Below are 15,665 nucleotides of genomic sequence, written 5' to 3'. Positions count from 1 at the left end.
CGCGCAGGCGCAGCCCGGGGGGTGGGGTGGGGTGGGGGTGGGGGTGGGGGTGGGGGTGTCCCCAGCCGCCCGCGGGGCCCGTGGCTGAGGTGCTGAGCGGAGAGACGACAACCGCGCCCCAGACCCACGATCCTTTTTTTTTTTAATTATTTTTTTTGAAAGGCAAAGCACCCCTCCCCGCCCCCCCCACTCCCCTCCCCCCCAAGCCCGTCAGCTGTTCCCCTTGGTCTCGGGGTCCCCGGCTTCCTCGGCGGCCGTGGCGGGGGGGCTGGGGGTCTTCCCGCGGTCTTCGCCGGCGGGGGTGCGGGGCTGGGGGCTCCTCTCCTCCTTGGGGGCCGCGCCCGCTGCTGCCTCCTGGGGACGGGAGGGGGGCCGGTCAGGACAGCTGCTGGGCTGTGCCCGCCCCGCCGCCTCTGGGCCCGGAGACACGCTGCCCGGGCCCTGCGCTCCTTCCTCGCCGCTCCGCGGTGCCAGCCCTACCTTAGGCAGCGGCCCCTCGAGGCTCGAGTCCAGCAAGGCGGCCTCCGGCAGCCCCGGGTCCTCGTCCACGCTGATGAAGATGGCCGGGGTCTCCCCCTCGGGCCCCTCCTCCCGGAAATCCACGGCTTCGTCCGGCTGCGGGGGCCCCGGCCTGGCCGAGGAGGAAGAGGGGGCTCCCACTCCCCCCGGCTTCAGCTTCTGTTCCTCCTCCAGCTGCCGCTTTAAGGCCTTCTCCTGGGCCAGCCGCAGGCCCATGAGGTCCTGGGGGGGTCTGGGGGCCGGGGCGGGGGCGGGGGCCGGCGCCAGGGGCTCCAGGTCATCCTGGGGGCGGGAGGGGCACACAGAAGCTCAGGGGGGCGTGGGGCTCGGGCCCGGGCCCAGGCTGCTGAGGATGGTGGCAGACAGCAGGATGGGCACGGAGTCAGGGCACCTGCCCCCCACCCACCTCCCTTTCAGCAGGAGCCTCCCAGAGCGGCGCGGTGTCGGGCTGGGGGACCCTCACCTCCTCCAGGGGCCCTGCAGGAGTCTCCTTGGCCTCCGGCTCCTGTTTGCCACTGGCCTCCAGGATGGCCATGATGGAGTTGGGGATGTGTGCTTGCTAGGGGAAGAGCAGGGTGGGGTGCTGCGGAGAGCTCTAACCCAGAGACCCCTCCTGGGCACCCCAGATGCCTGGCTGGTGCCTGGCCCTCCAGAACCCTTGACATTCTGTGGCACTGCAGGGCTCCCCTCTGCCCGCTCCCCTCTGCCCACTCCCCTCCAGTCCCCCGGGGCCGGACCCATGGGGCCAGCCACCCCACATCTTGGGATACCTGGTGGGGGGTGAAGGAGCGGACATGGGCCAGCAGGGGCTCCCGGAGCTCTGGGCACTTGTCAAACACGGCGCCCAGCTGCTGGGGCGGCAGCTGCAGGATGACCTGGAAGCTCTGGGGCTTGGTGCGTTGACAGCATTTGATGAAGCCCTCCCACACTTTGGGGTACTTCCACACCTGGATGGGGCAGGGAGGAAGGGGGCGTGAGGGGGCATGCAAGTGGCCACCCTCGGAACCGGAGGGACCGTGCCAGGATGGGGCCTTGCTGGGGCTCACATCCCTGCCATCACAGACTCCCTTCGGGCTCCACACAGCCCTGACCTCCTGACCGAGGACCTAACTGCCTCTTCTCGCTGCAGCTGGGGCAGGAGGACAAGGAGGGAGGAAAACAGTGCCCTTTCACCCTGGTCTCCCTGGGCCAGGCCCAGGCTGTGTTGTGAGCATTTCATTCCCACAGCGGCCTCCAGGGGGCGTCATTCGCCCTGAGAAACAGAGGAGGCCGGAGAGACGCAGGGATTTGCCCAAGGTTACCCTGGTAACTAGAGGCAGAACCAACATTTGACCCAGGTCTGTGTGAATCTGCACTTAACCTCTAAGCCAGATGGAGCAACGTGGCCGCCTGTGGGCTGAGTCCAGCCCGAGGGCTGGTGGAGGTTTTCGGTTTCATCATGGTATCCTGAAAACCCAGATTTCTAGCTTCTCTTGAAAACCGGCCCACCTTTCAGCTCTAGGATGCATCCTGCCTAGGTGCACAGTGGTGGGGAAAGGGCAGCCATGCCTCTCCTGGGACGCGCACCCCTGAAGTCTACTGCCTGCTTCTAGCACCCACCCACCCATCAGGTAGCTGCCCCATGGCTGAAGCCGGACCCCTGGAGCGCCAAGGGCAGGGCAAAGGCCTGGCCAGTGTGGGTGGAGCTTGCTCTCCTCATCTGGGCTCCCTCTAGGGCAGCGGTTCTCAACCTTCCTAATGCCGCGACCCTTTAATACAGTTCCTCAAGTTGTAGTGACCCCCAACCATAACATTATTTTCGTTGCTACTTCATAACTGTAATTTTGCTACTGTTATGAATTGTAATGTAAATATCTGATATGCAGGATGTATTTTCATTGTTACAAATTGAACATAATTAAAGCATAGTGATTAATCACAAAACCAGTATGTAATTATGTTTTCTGATGGTCTTAGGCGACCCCTGTGAAAGGGTCGTTCGAACCCCAAAGGGGTCGCGACCCACAGGTTGAGAACCGCTGCTCTAGGGAGTGAGGCAGGCAGGCTGGAGAAGCCTGCGGTCCGGCCTCATCTACCTTAGTTCCTGCTGCAGCCAGTCCACTGCCGGGGGACTGGGCGGTCAGGGCGGTTACCTGCTTCATGATGAGGCGGGACAGGATGTTCATGACGAAGCCCCCCAGGCGGGGGTACATGGTCAGGGACTGGATGACGGTCCTCATGAGCAGCATGGGCAGGGGGCTCTGCTCCATCAGCTGCTGCATCACCACGGCCAGCACCTCCGACGTGTACACGTTCCGCTCCGCAAAGCACAGGTTGGTGGCTGCGAGGAGGCGGAGAGTGGGCCTGTCCTCTCTGCCCGGCTGCCCCCGGGGGTGGGAGCGCCACCACCCTTAGAGAGCATTGGCCCCACCTTCTGCCCGCGTGCAGACCCAAACCAACTTGCAGAAGCCCCGGGCAAAACAGGACACTGCCCCCCCCAACCCACAGCAGAGGGTCTCTTCCTGAAGGGACTGGCCTGGTCCTTGCAAGCCTGGTGGCTTGGCCCCAGGGGGAAGACATGGCCAGCTCCTGCCTGGATACTGTGGGGAGACCGTGGCCCTTCCTCTGAGGACAACCCTTGGAGAGCCGAGGCAGGAAAGACACGCTGTCAACCGCTGGGGACCCATTCTGGCTTGATTTGGGCAGCACAGCACCTCCACCCCTACTAGACAGGAAGGCAGCTCTGAATTCCATAAACACCCCGTAGTGGACAAGAGAGATGGCACTCCACCAGCAAGGGACCACCCACACCCAACCCTCCTCAGGGCATAGGGCATGTGCTACTGCTGGGGCACCAAGCCTAGAGTATGTGGGGGCACGACCCATAGAGGAATAAGGGAGGGTGAGGAAGCCTGGGTATACACTCAGCTTCCCAGCTCAGCAAGGGCCCACGGAGGGCTGGCACAACACAAGCACCCACCAAGGCCTGGGGTCCGCTCCCTCGGGAGTGGGTGGTGGCACCCTGACGTGAGCGGGATGGGTGGTGCTCCCATCCATTGTGCTAATGGGGAGGCCCCAGCCAACTGCCTCTGAACCCCCTCTTCCCCAAACACCACTGGCCATGTGAGTCTGTCAACCAGGAAGTCTTTATTGAGCTAAAAGAAAGGCCCCCAATACTTGCGAGGCTAATGGAGAACAGGGGCAGGCACTGTAAGGAAAGGGGGCAGCTCCCGTTAGGAAAAGGGGGAAGATGAAGAATTACAGGTAGACAGGTGGGAGGAGGCTGGGCAGGGGACAGGGCGGGTACCTAGGCCAAAGGGCAGCGGACAGTGTAAGTGAGGAAAGTGCCAGAGAGCACCTGCTGGACACTGAGGTGGCTGCTCCTCCCACTTCCAGGCCATCCCAGCTCCCATCTATTTTGCTGCAAAGCCTCAAGTCGGCCTCGTCCCCTCTCCTCCCCCTCAGCTCTGCCCCAGCCTCCTCCTGGGCTGCCCCCTCAGCCCTCTAACCCACCCTCCACACAGCAGACTGAAGGGTCTTTTGAAACTCAACCTGACCTTGCACCTCCCAGAGGCCCTCGAGATCCAGTCCTATGGGGGCCCAGGCGGGCTTCCTCAAGGATTACAGGCTATGCAAGTGCATCTCTTGGCCTCTGCAATTTTTCTTCCTTTCTCTGGGATGGTCTTCTCTTCTGCTGCCTCACCCCTGCTCATCCTTCTGTGGCCTCCGCTCAGGTGTCCTCTCCTCCAGGAAGCCCTCCCTGATGTCCCTCACCAGAGGCTAGGTGGCCCCTCTGAGCTCCCCTATCCCAACCTGGCTCACTGAGTTGTTACTGAGGATGGATGTGACCCCTGCAAGGGCAGGGTCAGAGCTGTCTCTATCCCCGCTGTGTTCCTAGCACAGCCCAGCACAGGGCTGAACAGAAGTGCTCAGTGAGTGAATCGCTGGACTAGACTTGAGGGCAGGTCTAGTGATAGAAAAACTCACCAGAGAAAGGGTGGTTTAATGGGGGGCATTGCTAATACTATCAGCTACTGGGGTTCGATGGTGCACAAAACAGGACTGGACTCTGATCTGGAGCTTATAGTCAAGTGGGGTTACTGGTGCCTGAGCAGAGAAACGGGCTGGGCACTGGCTGGACTGGGTGCGGGACGACAGCTGGCCGGGAGCGCCAGCAGCGGGAGGCTGTGGGCCGGGCTGGCAGGAGGCAGCGGGGCGTTCTCAAGGCCAGGCCGTGCGGACACTTCCAGGGGCTTGGTTCTCACGTGGAAAACCAGGCACTAAACCCAGATCCTCGAATGGGCTCAGCGGGTGGCGGGGTCTGCGAATCCCCTCAAATTGCACACAAAGCCGCATCGTCGTCGGGAATGAGCCCGCAACTTTCCTCAGGTCATCAAAGCGGCCAGAGAGAGAAAGCCCACTCCCGGACCCGGCTTCCGGGCCCTTCCCCGAGGGGCTGGTGGAAGTTGGTTTTTCGTTTCACCGTGGTATTCCTGAAACCCAGATCCTAGCTTCTCTTGGAAGCCGCCCACCTTTCTGCTCTAGGACGCAGCCTGCCTGGTGCACAGGTGGGGCAGGGCCCCCGGAGGCCGGTGCCTCCTCACCGGGTGTGGGCTTACAGCTTAGAGTCCCTCCCGACCGAACAGGTGCAGAGCCTGCTGGGAAAGGCTAGGCACCCAGCCGCTGACATGGAAGTAAAGGGACAGGAGGGGAACCGCCACCGCCTCTGAAAGGGGACAGGAGGAATCAGAGCACTGTGTCTTCCGACAGGAAGGGCGTCCACCTCCGCTGCAGGGAAGCTTGGCTTCTGGACCAGAAACCTTCTCAGGGAGGGGAGGGGGAGGGGGAGGGGGGGAGGGGTGCTGAGAGCCGAGGGAGAGGAAGAGGTGGAACCGGTGGGACCGGCAGGACTGGGCCTCCAACTCAGGTCCACTGACCAGATTCTGTTGTATTTACTACACCACGTGGATGCTGTGTGGCCCCAAGCAAGTTACTGAACCTCTCTGGACCTCCATTTCATCTACAGAATGGAAGTCCGCACACTCCCCAGGTAACGGGTGTGGGCTGGTAGGCAGCCTGTAAGGCACCCGGGAGAGCCGGGCTCAGGGGAGCACTCAGGAAAAAGGCTCAGCAGCTACCATGAAACTGCTGATGGTGGCGAGCCTGTCGCCTTGTCACCATCACCCCCACCCCCACCCCCGCCCCACCCGCAACTGGAGCTCAGACAGGACTCGGCATCTCCTCCTGGCCCAACCTGGGCCCTGGCGCCCTCTGTCCACCCCACACACTAGGCTGCAGGCTCTGCTTCGCTCCTTGGGCCCGGGTTGGGGAGGGAGGGGCTCCCCAACTTTCTCGAGGGCAAGTCTGTGCCAGCACATAGTCCGTGCACTGTTTTCTTAGAAGGAGAAAAGAAGGAAGAGGAGGAGGAGGGAGGGAAGGGAAAAACGAGGGTGGGTGTTGGAGCTCTGAGTTGGAGCTGCAGGTGGCACAATGGCTGACTTGGCGGGTTCCTGGGAGGCATGGGGGAGCTGAGCTCTTCCTGGGTCCGTGGAGGCCAGGCATGTAAGGGGGGTGGGGGGAGGGCCTCACCTTTGATGATGGACTTCATGTCGCACTTTGCCGAGTCGATGTTGTGTAATGCGATCAGCAGCTCTCCAGGGTTCAGCGGGGACAAGGCCGAGTTCCCTTCACCTGCAGTCGGGGGGGGGCGGGGGGGGGGGGCGCGGGGAGGAGACAGCATGGAAGCCTAAGTGAGATCTCCGAGTCCCCCCCATTGGGGGAACAGTGAATGAAGATGGGGCGCCCTCTGCTTCAATGGGACTGGAGGGACAAAGGACTAGAGTAGGGGCAGACTGAGAACACAGAAAGGGGGGGCCGAATGAGGCAGCAGCCAGAGAGCCATCTTCTCCGGAAGCCCTCCCTCACAACGCAAGCCTTCTCTCGCTCTCCGCCCCCACTGGGTTCTCCGAGTTAGGGCAACATCGAGTGTGGCTTGGCGGTCCCCCCCGCCCCCCCCACCCCACTGGCTGTGCACCCACGAGGGCAGGGCTAGATGAGCTCATGGGTCCTCAGCACAGCAGACACACCTGGGCACCTGCGGGCCAGGCCGGGGCCAGGCAGTGCCCGCAGAGGCTCACACGGATGCCGCGGCGGCGGCTGGGGGACGGCCCCCTACAGGCGCCGTTTTGAGGGCCCCAGACACTCTACGTGGACGTTCTAAATCACCAGGTGTGTGAACAGCCTCCAACACCCACTGGGGTAATTTTTCTACGTTAAACGTTTAGTTTGTTTCTTTTTAAAAAAGTATGTTTTTGCCGAAACCAGTTTGGCTCAGTGAATAGAGCGTCGGCCTGCGGACTGAAAGGTCCCGGGTTTGATTCCGGTCAAGGCATGTACCTGGGTTGTGAGCACATCCCCGGTGGGGAGTGTGCAGGAGGCAGCTGATCGATATTTCTCTCTCATCGATGTTTCTAACTCTCTATCCCTCTCCCTTCCTCTCTGTAAAAAATCAATAAAGTATATTTAAAAAAAAAATAAAGAATGCCTGAAGGAGAACGCACTTGGGCCCGGGAAGGGAAGACAGGAGCACAGAGTCAGCCCCAGGCTCTACAATGCTGCTTCCGCTGTGGTTGGAACCATCACCCACACAGCACAGAGCACAGGCGGGGCGGGGGTGGGGGGGCAGCGCGGGAGGCTGGACAGGTGTTTAGACGGTGCTGAGTCTGGATGGCAGCCCCAGGGGGCAGGGTGAGAGCCCTTTCTCCCTAAAGGTGGCATCACATCCCCCCCCCTCCCCCCGCAGCCGCCCACACCTCATTTCTGGGACCCTTCTTCCTGCCTGACCACGTGAGGGGGCCTCCCAGAGGAGGGAGCGGAGGGCAGGCCTGACCTACCGTGCTGGGTGCCCAGCAGGCGGTTGAAGACCTCCTTCACCACGATGGGGTTGAGTTTGATGAGCTTCGGCAGGGCCTGGATCACTTCTTTCTACAGGGGAGGGCGGGGAGGCAGGTCAGCGGCCTGTGGCTCGCCTGGGTGGGGGTCGGGCTCAGGCTTCTGATCCTTTCCTCCTCTCACTCCCTCTGGCCCCTCAGGGCTGAGCTTTCTCCCCAACTCGGTGACAGCCCAGCTTCCTCTCACCCCGGCTGCGAAACTCACCCCCGGGACCAGCTCGCTGACTTCCCCCACAAATGGAGTGTTATCATCATCACCCCCTCCTCACACAGAGGAGATGGAACTCACCCTAGGTCTCCCAGCCCACTGGGAACAAGATCCCGGGGAAACATGCTGGGGGCGGGGGTGGGGTGTGTGTGGGGGTGAGGGGGGGTTCCTATGTGCTGCAACAGATCTGCTCTGTGTTTCCTTTAGGCCTCAGGACAGGAGAAAATCCAGGCTGAGAGGGGGGGGAGTGGCTGCTTGAGGTCAGATGAGGCCGAGGCCGAGGAGACTGATCACTGGTCTAAGCCCCAGGATGTTCACAGGGGGGCACCCAGTCCCCTACCTTCTCCAGCCCGTTGAGCACGGGGATGAGGAAGCGGACATCGGGCAGCCGCTTGTGGTAGAGATCCCGGACGCGCTTCACCAGCTCCGGGGAGGGCGGGACTGCAGGCAGAATGAGGAGGAGGCACAGGTGTTGGGGTGGGGGGGTGGGGGAGCACTGAGAGGGGAGAGACGGTGGGGGTGTGTGGGGGAGGAGGGGAGGCACAGCTTCAATTCAGAGCAGGAATCCTTGGCCCTTGGTTTTTCAGTGCATTTAGCCATACAGTCCTAGATGCAGAAACAGGACCAGGGGTGGGGAGGGACCACAAGAGGTCCAACCACCGGGGGACCCAGCAGCTTTAGTCCCAGGTCCTGGGAGGGGGAGGGGAGGCCTGGGCAATGGAGGGAAGGGTGACAGGCGGGACTCCCAGGGGGCACCTTTGTCCGTGAGGCTGTGCAGGCATCTCGTGACCAGAGTCTCTGCGCCCTTGGGGCAGTTTTCCACCAGGAGCAGCAGCTCCGGCGAGTTCATGCCCATTCCTCGGATCTGGAGGGAGAGAGGAGACAGGAGGCCTGAGCCAGGGGCTGGGCGACGTGGGAGGACAAGGGGCCCAGGGTGAAAGTCAGGGAGACCCGAGTGCCAAGGGCAGGGTGGCGAGGGGGGTGCTGGGACTCTGGGGTAAGAACTGGTGACAACAGACCTTAAAAGTGCTCATCACTAGAAAAAGAAATTTAACGGATGTTAACTTATTGCTGCAATCATTTCTCAATATAGACATATATTAAATCATTACGATGTACACCTTTAACTAACACCACCTTATAGGACAATTTCATGTCAACAGAACTGGGGGGTGGGGGAGAGCTGGGGACAGTGCTCCGAGAACGGGGACACCTGGGAAGGTGGGAGGGGCAGGGCTGAGCACCTCGGTCTCTTCCATCCAATCTCACACGGACGCCCCTCCTGCAGCACCAGCCTCCTCCATGCAGGCCACGCCTCTCCTCACTGCCATCTCTACCTAACCTCACCTTCGCTTTCTCAGTGACGACTTTTCTGGCTTCCAAAGGCATCAGTGACACCTGCCCCCCCCCCCCCCCCCCCCGCTTCCGGGGCTGCCAGCGCCCCAGCTGCTGCCGCCTCCGCGAGCACCCAGCACAGGGAGCGGAGGGCCAGGCTTCAGGCGACGGCGCCCTGTTCTGCCCCAGGAGTGAGTGGAACTGACAGGTCTTGGCCCTCAAGGAGCCGCACTCCAGGGGCTCACCTCCAGGCCGGGGGAGACTGCTCCCTGCTCACAAGGAGCCCATCGTCCCCATTTACAGGGAAGGACAGGCTGGGTCTGGGGGGCAGGTGGGTGGGATTAAGATACCACACTCTCCTTTTGCTTCTGTTGGAAACGTTCCGTAATAAAAAAATCAGAGGCAGAGACCTACGAGCGGTTTCAAATCCAGCTGCACACGGGCAGGACAGACCCTCCAGGGCCCAGGTGCCAGTCTGCAACTGAGCTTCTCATGGGGGTGACCCTGCGGCGCCAGAGGCGGGGGAGGGCCAGCGCGTAAACGGCATGTTCACACGAGTTCCTCCAACAAACTCGGGGACCGCGCCCCGCCCTGCCATGTTCACAGAGTGAGAAAGTGAGAGGCAGCTCAGCCTGTGTGGCTCAGTGGTTGGGGGTTGACTTATGAACCGAGAGGTCATGGTTCGATTCTCAGTCAGGGCACATGCCCAGGGTGCAGGCTCAGCTCCCAGTAGAGGGTGTGCAGGAGGCAGCCGATCAGTGATTCTTTCTCATCATTGATGTTTCTCTCTCTCTCTCTCTCTCTCCTTTCCTCTCTGAAATCAGTAAAAATATATTAAGAAAAAAAAAAAGTGAGAGACAGAATGTGAACTCTGGTTCAGGCGACAACTGTGGGGCCACCCTGCTGTCTTCTCACGAACTGATGGGCGTGTCCACGACCCACAAGCTGCAGAGCAGCTGGGCCTGGGGAGACAAACCTTAGAGCTTAGCTCCCGCAGAGGAGGAGTCACCAGGGGAGGGGCTGGGGGTGGAGCCTCACCGGCTGCTCGATGACCCTCAGCACCGTCCGCTTGATGTCAGCGATGGCCTCAGTGTACACAGCGGCCAGTTCGTGGATCAGCTTGTGGTTCTGAGGTAGGAGGGCCAGGTAGAGGTACAGACACTGCTTCACTGTCTCGTCGGTCCAGGGCGCTGCCACCTCTGATGGGCAGGAGACGGGATCAGGCTGGCCCACTCCCCTCCATCCCTTCCCACCCCCCGTGCCTGCCCCTTCTTGGGTGCAGGCAGAGAAGAGAGCGGGCCCTGGAAGCCGACTGTCCTAGGGCAGGAAGCCAGTCATCTGGGAAATGGGGTGGGACCAGGACTGCCCCCCTTTTAGAAACCTCTGCACTGAATTCCCACCTCGTCCCCTGACCACCAATCCACAGGGAGCAGGTCTCCCCCTGCCCCTCTCCTGCTCAGAGCACACGAACGCCCTGTGCCCTCAGCTCTAAGTCCCAGCTCCTCAATTTGCTCCCCCTGCCAGGCCCTGTGGGGCAGCCTCTGCCCTGGGGCTCTGTGCCCGTCCCCCACCCCCCAGCCCTCACTGGGAGGCTGTGCCTGGAACGCTGCTGCCCAGCCCTTCCTTTCGCACCTCCTCATCCTCTGGGCCGCACGTGGCCAGTGCCTCTCGTGGCAGCGTTCCCAGCACCCAGGCTGTGAGGGCGCCTGTGCTCCCAGGAGGCCCTGCGCTTCCCTCCACAGCCTGCGCCTTCCAATTTAATGGTTCACTTTCTTAGGGCCCAGGTCTCCCCATCTGTAGTTCTAGGGGGGACCAGGCCTTTGCTGAGGGAACAGGCGATGGTCCTGCCCGGCCCCTCCTGGAGCCCCATGGCTAGCTCTCCTGTCCTCCAGGACATTCTCCCGACCCCTCGGGTTGGGTCAGGTGCCCCTGGGCTCCTACGCTCCCTGCTTTCGCCACCCTGGCGTGCTGGTTCTGGCTATTACTCTGCTGTGTTCCCCAGTGGGCGGGGCGGGGCGGGGCTCGGCTTGGACCCAGCTGTTTCCAGGGTCCAGTCCAGAGCCTGGGTCACAGCATGTGCTCAACAGGCATCTGATGAATCTGCACCAGACCTGTGTCCTTGTCGGCTCCAAACAGCACCGATGGCGGGTTGGGGTGGACCAGGAGCTGCAGGTAGTTGAGGGCAAACTTCTCCACATACGCTCGCAGCTGCTCCTTCTCGTACATGCGCTTGATGAACAGCAGGGCCTGGGAGCGCACCTGCGGAGAGTGGTGGCAGGATGTGGAGGGAGGCGGCGGAGCCGACGCCGGCAGCGCCCGTGTGAGCGGGCCCACGCTCGAGAAAGGCCAGGCCCAGCGAGTTACCTGCGCCCCCGGCTGTGAACTCACTCCGGGTCCCGCCTCGCCTCGCCGCCTACCTGCTCACCGCACCCCGTGTCACCTGCCTTGCTTGCTACCAAACCAGAATGAGCTTTCCTCAGTTCCTCAAAGGGGACAGCGTCTCCCTGGCTGTGGGAGTTGGCAGAGGTCCCCACTGTTTGGAATGCCTGCCACTGGCCATGTCCTGGGTCACTCAGACCTCCCCCGCTGGGAGCCATGAGCACAGACACCACCACAGGCCGAGCCGGAGTACACGGAGGGTCTGCTGAGCGAATGGCCACGGGACACCAGGAAAGGGGCTGGCGTGAGGCTGCAGCAGGGATGGGTCCAGGGCCCTCTCAGCTCATGCACACACGTTCCCTCTGCCCAGAGCACACGGCTCCCACGCCTCCTTCCCCAGAAGCCTTCCTGACCTCTCCCTGCCCATCCTCCAGCAGATGGTCAGGGCTCCCAGCCACCCACAGTGTCCCGCCCGCTGACAGGTCACACGGCTCCTCTCCTGGTCAGCGCCCCAGGTCCCAGCACAGCGCTGGGCTTTAAGAGGGGCAGGAACGGACCTGCCCGTCCTGGGAGGGTGAGTGTACATGTGAGTGCATCCTAACAGCCTCATGACATCATACGTGGAAACACCCCCACCCAGGAACTGCTGCGAGAAGGGCGCCGCCCAGGGGCCTGTGGTGGGAGCAGGCTGGGCCCTCAGGACGGGAAGGGCCCGGGACGGTGGAGAATCACCTTGTCCTTCTCATGGGAGCTGAGGTCCAGCAGGACGTGCAGGTACTGGAACTGACGGGACGGGCGCTTGAAGATCAGGTCTCGGAGGGTGGACATGCCCAGGTAGGTGCGACTCTGGCAAGAGGGAGGGGCCGGGCTCAAGCCGCTTGCAGGAGCCTCGGGGGGCTCTCCTGCCTTGCTCAGAGCTGGACCTGCCCTCACACCCCTTCCACACCGTCTCGGCTGGGTGCCCCACGCAGGGCCCTGTCCCCGCCACAGGCTGCCGTGCGCAGGGCTCCGGCCCCTCCGCGAAGCTGGGGACAGAGGGAGTCTGCGGCCCTGCCTACCTCATCCTCGCAGTACTTGCGAATCACCTCCAGGGCACTCTCCGTGATCAGCGGCGCCTCCAGCACAACCTTGGTGAAGATCCTGCCGGAGGGAGGGACAGGGAGCGGCTGCAGAGAGGCCGCCTGGCCCCCCCGTTCTGTGAACCACAGAGCTCAGAGGCCGCGGCGCACGCAGCCACACAGAGCTCTGAGGGCAACAAGAGGGTTCAAATGCTGCCGGCTGGGTGACCTGGGAGGAGACTCACCGCCCTGAAACTCAGTTTCTCCCCTTTGTCAACGGGGCTCCTAGCTCTGCTCATGTAATACAGCAGCAGCAGGGGAAGGGGGGGGGAGTTTGCTATTTTAGCCGTAGAGGCCACAAAAGAGATAACAACGGAGTCAACGCTGGTGGGTGAGAAGGAGCCAGCCACGTGGTGTGGGGAGGGCATTTCAGGTAGAGAGAACAGGAAGTACCAAGCCCTGAACTTGGCATGTTCAAGAAATATGCCCTGACCGGTTTGGCTCAGTGGATAGAGCGTCGGCCTGCGGACTGAAGGGTCCCAGGTTCGATTCCGGTTAAGGGCATGTACCTGGGTTGCGGGCACATCCCCAGTGGGAGATGTGCAGGAGGCGGCTGATCGATGTTTCTAACTCTCTATCTCTCTCCCTTCCTCTCTGTAAAAAATCAATAAAATATATTTAAAAAAAGAAATAGATGACAGGCCAGTGTGGTGAAAGTTTGGGGGTGGCAGAGGGGCAAGAAAAAGAGCCTGAAGAGGTAGGTCGGGACTGGATCCCACAAGGCCCCAGGGCATGGGGAGGCGCCTGCAATTCATGCCGAGAGCACTGGAGAGCCAGGGAAGGGTGTTAGTGGGCAAGCAACAAGACAGGATTTGCATTACACCGTGTCCCCTGGCTGCTGGGTGGAGAATGGATACATAAGCTGGAGGCTGAGAACACAGAGGGAGGCACAGAACCGGTCCCGGGGAGAGATGGGCCGGCACTGCTATTTACAGGTGGGAAAAGGAGGCCCGAAGGGTGAGTGACAGGCTCCGTCAGGCGCAAACAGCAGAGCTGGAGATCACGCCCCCGCGGGTGTGACCAGCGCCCACGCCCAGCGCCCTTCTCTGGGCCTCCAGCCCGTGGGAGAGGAGGGAGAAGGACGGGCACACGTGGGGCTGGCTGGGTGGCAGGGAGAGTGAGGTGGCCAGGAACTGGAGAGGAAAGCCGGGACGCAGGAGGGGGTGCTTGGGGACAGGAGGGTGCAGGGCCGCCCCTCACCCGTCCTTCTGGTCTGGCTTCTCCTGCAGGCCGGAGAGCAGGCGGATGAGGCAGTCCTCGTACTTGTCCAGGGAGCCCGAGGTGCCGGCGGCGAGGTAGGCGTTGTACTCCTGGTAGAGCCAGGCGAAGGCCAGGTCCAGGCGGGCCCGGACGTCCTCCAGGATGAAGGACAGGACCTCAGCCTTCAGGCCCGCGTCGAACTGCGTCACGAGGCTGGCCAGGATCTTTATGCGCACCTGGCAGGAGAGCGAGCGCGTCGGCAGGCAGTGGGCAGCCCCCGCCCAGGCTCAGCGCGCCCAGTGCAGACCCAAGGTTAAGTGAGGAAGGCCCGGTGAAGAGCCTTATGCCCAGCAGGTCCCATTTTGGGGGAAACAAATGAAAAGGAGAAGAAAATCAAACATTATAGAATAAAATGAGTTTCTAAGGGCAGGACCCATGCACTTAAATACACCGAAAAAGATCTTGAAGGATTCCAGAATTTGCCTCGGGAGAGGGATGGGGTGCAGATACCTCTATAGCCTGGAGCTCTTTAAAAATTTCTTTCCTTTTTTAAAAAATATACTTTTATTGATTTTAGAGAGAGAGGGACAGGAAAAGAGAAACACCAATGGTTTGCATACCTTCTACAACCCGACTGGCGATTGAACCTGACACCCGGGCATGTCTCCCAACCAGGAATTGAACGGAGACCTGTTGGTGCCCGGAGGACGCTCAGCCGACCGAGCCACACCCGCCAGGGCCGGAGGCCTTTTCTAACAGAGCGCTGATATTCTACTTGGTTAATGAAACAACCTGCCTGGCCAGGTGGCTCACCTGGTTGGAGCATTGTCCTGTACACCAGAAGGTTGCAGGTTCGGTTCCGGTTAAGGGCACATGCCCGGGTTGCGGGCTCGATCCCCAGTAGGGGACGTGCAGGAGGCAGCCGATCAATGATTCTCTCTCATCATTGATGTTTCTCTCTCTCTCCCTTTCCCTTCCTCTCTGAAAGCAATAAATACTAAAAAAAAAAAAAGAAAAGAATAAAAATAGTGTTAAGCACAGAGAACACAATGGCAGCCTCCGTGTGGGGCTCCTCCTCGCAGCCAGCCCTGTGCTGAGAGCACGTGCGGTCCGCGCACTCCTTCCCCCACCACCCGCGTGGATGTGGAGGGCAGGCGGCTTGGAGAGGTGGTCGGCTGGCGAGCGGCCGAGCCGGGAATGAGCCAGGGAGGGGCGTCTCTCTGCCGTGAGGTGGGCTCCAGGGACAGGGACTGGAAAGATGGACTTGGGGGGCCGGGCGCACCTGGGCCGCCCCGCTGCAGGCCACAGCCTTCTCAGCCCGCAGGATCCGCTTCACGGCGCCCAGCTTCATGGCCTCGACCTGGGCGTCGGTCAGGGGCTTCAGGACATCGCTCAGACGGAAGATCTTCTTGCGGCCCCCGGCCCCCGCCAGCCTACGTGGGAGAGACGACAGGGACAGAGACTCAGAACCTCCTTTCCGGAGCTCGGGCCCAGCCGTGTCTCCAGGCCACGCAGACACCGCACACTGCCTGCCTGACGCCCCTGTGACCCTGAGGCGCGGCGGAGGGAGCACGGGGTAACGAGGAGGAGGAGGAGGAGGAGGAGGAGAATGTTCTCGTTTGTGTAAAGGGTGTCGCAGGAGAACGGCCATGAGGAGGCAATGAGGGAGCGGAGATCTGAATGAAGAGAGGGGACGATTCGCACAAATTCTAGGCAGAGAGAACAGGAAGTGCAAAGGCCTTCAAGTGGAGACCGAGAGGGGAACACAGCCTGGAGGGGCAGTAGACCAGGCAGCCCCGCTGACTGGACACTGGGCAGGGACCGGTGGATCTTGGGTCCGTGAGGGAGGTAATAATGGGGACAGCGATGGTCACAACCAGCAGCACTTACGACATGTTAGGAACCATGATCACTCTCAACCCTAAGTTAATAATCTAACCATGACTGTGAACTCAATTTAATTCTCTCTTGATCCTT

At 61.4% G+C, this 15,665-nt stretch overlaps 1 protein-coding gene across 7 annotated transcripts in view; it reads right to left on the bottom strand.

The window, feature by feature from the left end:
• Positions 1–205: 205 nt before the first annotated feature.
• The window catches only part of SYMPK (symplekin), a 39,222-nt gene continuing 23,762 nt past the window's right edge, over positions 206–15,665 (bottom strand). For 5 of the 7 annotated variants that reach the window (XM_036302889.1, XM_036302891.1, XM_036302893.1 and 2 more), the window contains 15 exons: positions 14,971–15,121; positions 13,689–13,924; positions 12,429–12,510; positions 12,103–12,216; positions 11,103–11,250; positions 10,030–10,190; positions 8,413–8,521; positions 7,997–8,097; positions 7,392–7,482; positions 6,088–6,189; positions 2,652–2,839; positions 1,290–1,466; positions 983–1,078; positions 481–801; positions 206–354 (listed from right to left, as the gene is read on the bottom strand). In XM_036302889.1, coding sequence (XP_036158782.1) covers positions 211–354; positions 481–801; positions 983–1,078; positions 1,290–1,466; positions 2,652–2,839; positions 6,088–6,189; positions 7,392–7,482; positions 7,997–8,097; positions 8,413–8,521; positions 10,030–10,190; positions 11,103–11,250; positions 12,103–12,216; positions 12,429–12,510; positions 13,689–13,924; positions 14,971–15,121 — 2,221 coding nt within the window. In that variant the 3' untranslated portion in view covers positions 206–210. Of the gene's footprint in view, positions 355–480; positions 802–982; positions 1,079–1,289; positions 1,467–2,651; positions 2,840–2,876; positions 3,707–6,087; positions 6,190–7,391; positions 7,483–7,996; positions 8,098–8,412; positions 8,522–10,029; positions 10,191–11,102; positions 11,251–12,102; positions 12,217–12,428; positions 12,511–13,688; positions 13,925–14,970; positions 15,122–15,665 lie in introns of those variants that run through there. The other 2 variants (XM_036302894.1, XM_036302895.1) reach the window with 2 other exon arrangements.

This window comes from Myotis myotis, unplaced genomic scaffold, assembly GCF_014108235.1.
Source record: "Myotis myotis isolate mMyoMyo1 unplaced genomic scaffold, mMyoMyo1.p scaffold_m19_p_34, whole genome shotgun sequence".
In the NCBI taxonomy this organism is placed as follows: Eukaryota; Metazoa; Chordata; class Mammalia; order Chiroptera; family Vespertilionidae; genus Myotis; species Myotis myotis.
Note: the sequence above shows the minus strand (reverse complement) of the source record. Positions and strands in the feature narration are given on the sequence as shown.